Consider the following 3,508-nt stretch of genomic DNA (forward strand, 5'->3'; position numbering starts at 1 on the left):
AAACAACCAATTTGCCTTTCAGCCTAAATTCGAGGTCATAATAAAATGGAGTCAGATTGAGTTAAACCTAAATTGAATAACTCTGCGCGCTGAAAAGACCGAACACGCAAGTGACCTTCATCCACCACTGGATACCTTTCTTGGGCCAAGTGTGTGGACCCTACATATCTTAAGCATTGTTTATAATATGTAAGTTAAGCTATATACGTTTAATTTTTTTACAATATATATATATTTTTGTCACACACACACACACACACATATATATATATACAGTACTGTGCTGTTCTTGCTGTAGTGTGTCAGTAGGAAATATCAGTTTATATTTTCAAATATTTATTTTGCCATTAATTGTAATAATCCAGTGCTGTACACAGATCTGATCTCACCACCAGCTTCAACTCTAGACAAAAATGAAAAATTATGGAAACTAGCTGAAATGAAGTATATTTTTTTATTATTTTTAAATTTATTTTTTAAATACTTTTTTTTGTCATTTTATTAGTTGTTATATATATATATATATATATATATATATATATGTATATACTGTATAGTTTTCATTTTATTTTAGTGCATCAAGTTAAACTAAATGAAAACTAGAAATGTTGCCTTGGCAACTAGATGAAATAAAATAATTGTACATTTTTGTTAGATTTTATTTCAGTTTAATTTATTTTATTTCAAGCAACAAAAATTGTTATTGTTTTAGTTTGATGTTTGTTTTCGCCATTGAAGAAAAAAAAAAAAGTTAATTGCAACTCAATCTCTCAATTTGGACACTTTTTCTCAATTGAGAAATTTGACTTTTTTTCCCCTCACAATTCCATTATAGCTTTGGAAGCTTATTTCTGTCATGGAATTAAACTAATAAAAGTAATTATGATTCTCTCTCACAATTCAGATTTCCCCCCTTTCAATTCAGTTTATATATTACAATTATGAGAACAAAAGAAAGTCAGAATTAAGAGGATAAAGTCTGAAATATCTTATAATTTTAATGCTGTGGTGTACATAAGCTTCCATAATAAGCCTGACTCTCATCAGAAGTCCGTTTTGCTCATTCAAAGTGTTCAGGAGCTCAACAGCCTCGAGCTCATCTCTCCGTTATGAAATACTCTTGCTTTTATTGAAACGCTCGTTTGTTTTTCCCGCTCAGGCCAAGCGCACCAAGAAGGTGGGGATTGTGGGGAAGTACGGCACTCGTTACGGTGCGTCGCTCAGGAAGATGGTGAAGAAGATCGAGATCAGCCAGCACGCCAAATACACCTGCTCCTTCTGCGGCAAGGTGAGACGCACGCCAGACAGAGGCTTCGATGCGGTTTCTGTGAGGTTAAGCTGTTTGTCTCTGTCCAGACTAAGATGAAGAGAAAGGCTGTGGGGATCTGGCACTGTGGCTCCTGCATGAAAACCGTGGCTGGCGGCGCCTGGACGTACAAGTAAGAGCGGTCAGGTGATTAATGCAAGCGTCTCTGAGCATCTGAGTCTAATGTTTGCTATCTGTCCTGTAGCACCACGTCAGCCGTCACGGTCAAATCTGCCATCAAGCGTCTGAGGGAGCTGAAGGACCAGTAGACGTCGTCGTCTCGTCTCGGACTGTTTTTGTTCCTCTGTGGCTCGCTGGAACATCCCATAATAAATCTGAGTCTTGAGCCGGATCTCTGCTTCTGTCTTATTTCACGATAAACCAGTCGAGCTTGAAGTTGTCAGAACTAAAGAACGGTGCCAGTTTATTTCTCTAAGATGAGCAGATTTAGGTGATGAGAATTTGATGTCTTGTATTGATTTTATATCGTTGAATTTTATTTCAAGCAACAAAAATTGTTATTGTTTTAGTTTTAGTTAATTATAATAACCTTAGGCCAAAGTACATTTGATCCAGTTCTTAATGTCTGAAGGCACGAAAAGAAGAGGAACAGACGAACCGATTCAATTGAGTGAGTCATTTACACTGGAACCGCTCCGAATGATTCAAACTCGTGACTCGATGATTCAGTTTAAGTGATTCACTAGCAAAAACCAGATCAAATGACTCACTCATTTTCGAATTTCGACATCGCTTGTAATGATTTTAAAAAGCACGTAGTGATGGTGAAACGAAGCTTTTCGAAACTCCGAATCAGTTAAACCGTTGCGCCGCAAAATGATTCACTGTTTCGAATCGCTCCAATTGGATCGCGAATCATTTGATTCAGATCGAATCTTTTTCTGAGTTATTTTTGTTTTATTAAACATGACAAAACATCAAACTATTAACTCAGTACAGTTATAAAAACAAAACAAATAAATGTAGTAACCATGCTTTTTTTTGTGTAACCACAGTTTTACTACAAATACCATGGTTTAACTATAGTAACCATGTTTTTTTTTTTCAAAGAGGACACACAGATGAATATAGAGATGCAGTTTTCACTGCTTTAGAGATCAGATGAACATTAATAACTCTGATCAAAGTTTCTCTGTGGTTCATTAGCAAACAAGTGAATGAATCTTCCTCAGAAGAGACAAAAACAGCAACTCACTTAAATGTCTGACTTGTATTATAATCACGTCCAGAAGCTTTTGGTGAAATTTGAATGTACTCATGAATCTGTAGTTTGAGCTCATCATATTTAAGGAGAGAACTGTAGTTTCTAAAGTCAGACATCGTTTGTTATGATTCTCAAGGCTGTAGAACGCTTAGTGGGCGTGGCCAGTACGCCTGACGTCACCGCGCGTCTCCTGCGTTGTGCGTCACAGCTGCGTCGCGCGGCTCTTCCGTTCGGGCTGTAGTCGCACACCGGCGCGCTTTCATATTTCAACTCGTAATTTATATCATAAATCTGTGTTGATTATGGCCGCCGCCGCAGCTCCCGCGAGGAAGAGGCTCCTGAAGGAGGAAGACATGACGAAAGTGGAGTTTGAGACGAGCGAAGAGGTGGATGTGACGCCGACGTTTGACACGATGGGACGGCGGTAATGTTAGTTTGACGTTTGACATTAATTAGACATTCGGGTTAGCTCCGTTTTTGGAATTACAATTTTATGTTTTTTATAATAATTTTACAACTTTTAATGTATGCAATAATATAAATCCATTAAACGACAACACCATTTGTTCTAAAGGTATCAAACCAACTGTACAATATTTATAATATTATTCCCTATAATGCACAAGGCTTGGTTTTGTCAGATTATGCCTTTATTGTTTTTATATATAGCACTATATATAGCACTTTTATATATAGACTGTCCTGGAAACCATTTCAATACATTAAACTGGAACATCATATATATATATATACACAAACATACACACACATATATATATATGTATATGTATATGTATGTATGTGTGTGTGAGTGAGTGTGTGTTTGTGCGTAATCTGCGTATGTATGTATATACATACATATATATATATATATATACATACAAACATGCATACATATATACATATATGCATGTATATACATGTATGTATGGTGTTCCAGTTTAATGTATTGAAATGGGTTCCAGGACAGTCTAAAA

At 36.3% G+C, this 3,508-nt stretch overlaps 1 protein-coding gene across 1 annotated transcript; it reads left to right on the plus strand.

Moving 5' to 3' along the window:
- The first annotated feature begins 1,138 nt into the window (after positions 1-1,138).
- Positions 1,139-1,658, plus strand: LOC107740080 (60S ribosomal protein L37a-like). The gene is made up of 3 exons (XM_016552360.1): positions 1,139-1,288; positions 1,357-1,439; positions 1,512-1,658. Exons 1-3 carry the CDS (start codon positions 1,229-1,231, stop codon positions 1,573-1,575), a joined length of 207 nt encoding a protein of 68 aa, XP_016407846.1. The 5' UTR covers positions 1,139-1,228; the 3' UTR covers positions 1,576-1,658.
- Positions 1,659-3,508: the final 1,850 nt, after the last annotated feature.

The sequence above is a fragment of the Sinocyclocheilus rhinocerous genome, unplaced genomic scaffold (assembly GCF_001515625.1).
Source record: "Sinocyclocheilus rhinocerous isolate Xijiao unplaced genomic scaffold, SAMN03320098_v1.1 scaffold1186, whole genome shotgun sequence".
In the NCBI taxonomy this organism is placed as follows: domain Eukaryota; kingdom Metazoa; phylum Chordata; class Actinopteri; order Cypriniformes; family Cyprinidae; genus Sinocyclocheilus; species Sinocyclocheilus rhinocerous.

Bases quoted from the DNA above. Each gene is read 5' to 3' on its own strand.
- LOC107740080 (XM_016552360.1), top strand. From the start codon at position 1,229: ATGGTGAAGAAGATCGAGATCAGCCAGCACGCCAAATACACCTGCTCC. The intron at 1,289-1,356 runs GTGAGACGCACG...GTCTCTGTCCAG, and splicing joins CCTGCTCCTTCTGCGGCAAG to ACTAAGATGAAGAGAAAGGC. The intron at 1,440-1,511 runs GTAAGAGCGGTC...TCTGTCCTGTAG, and splicing joins GGCGGCGCCTGGACGTACAA to CACCACGTCAGCCGTCACGG.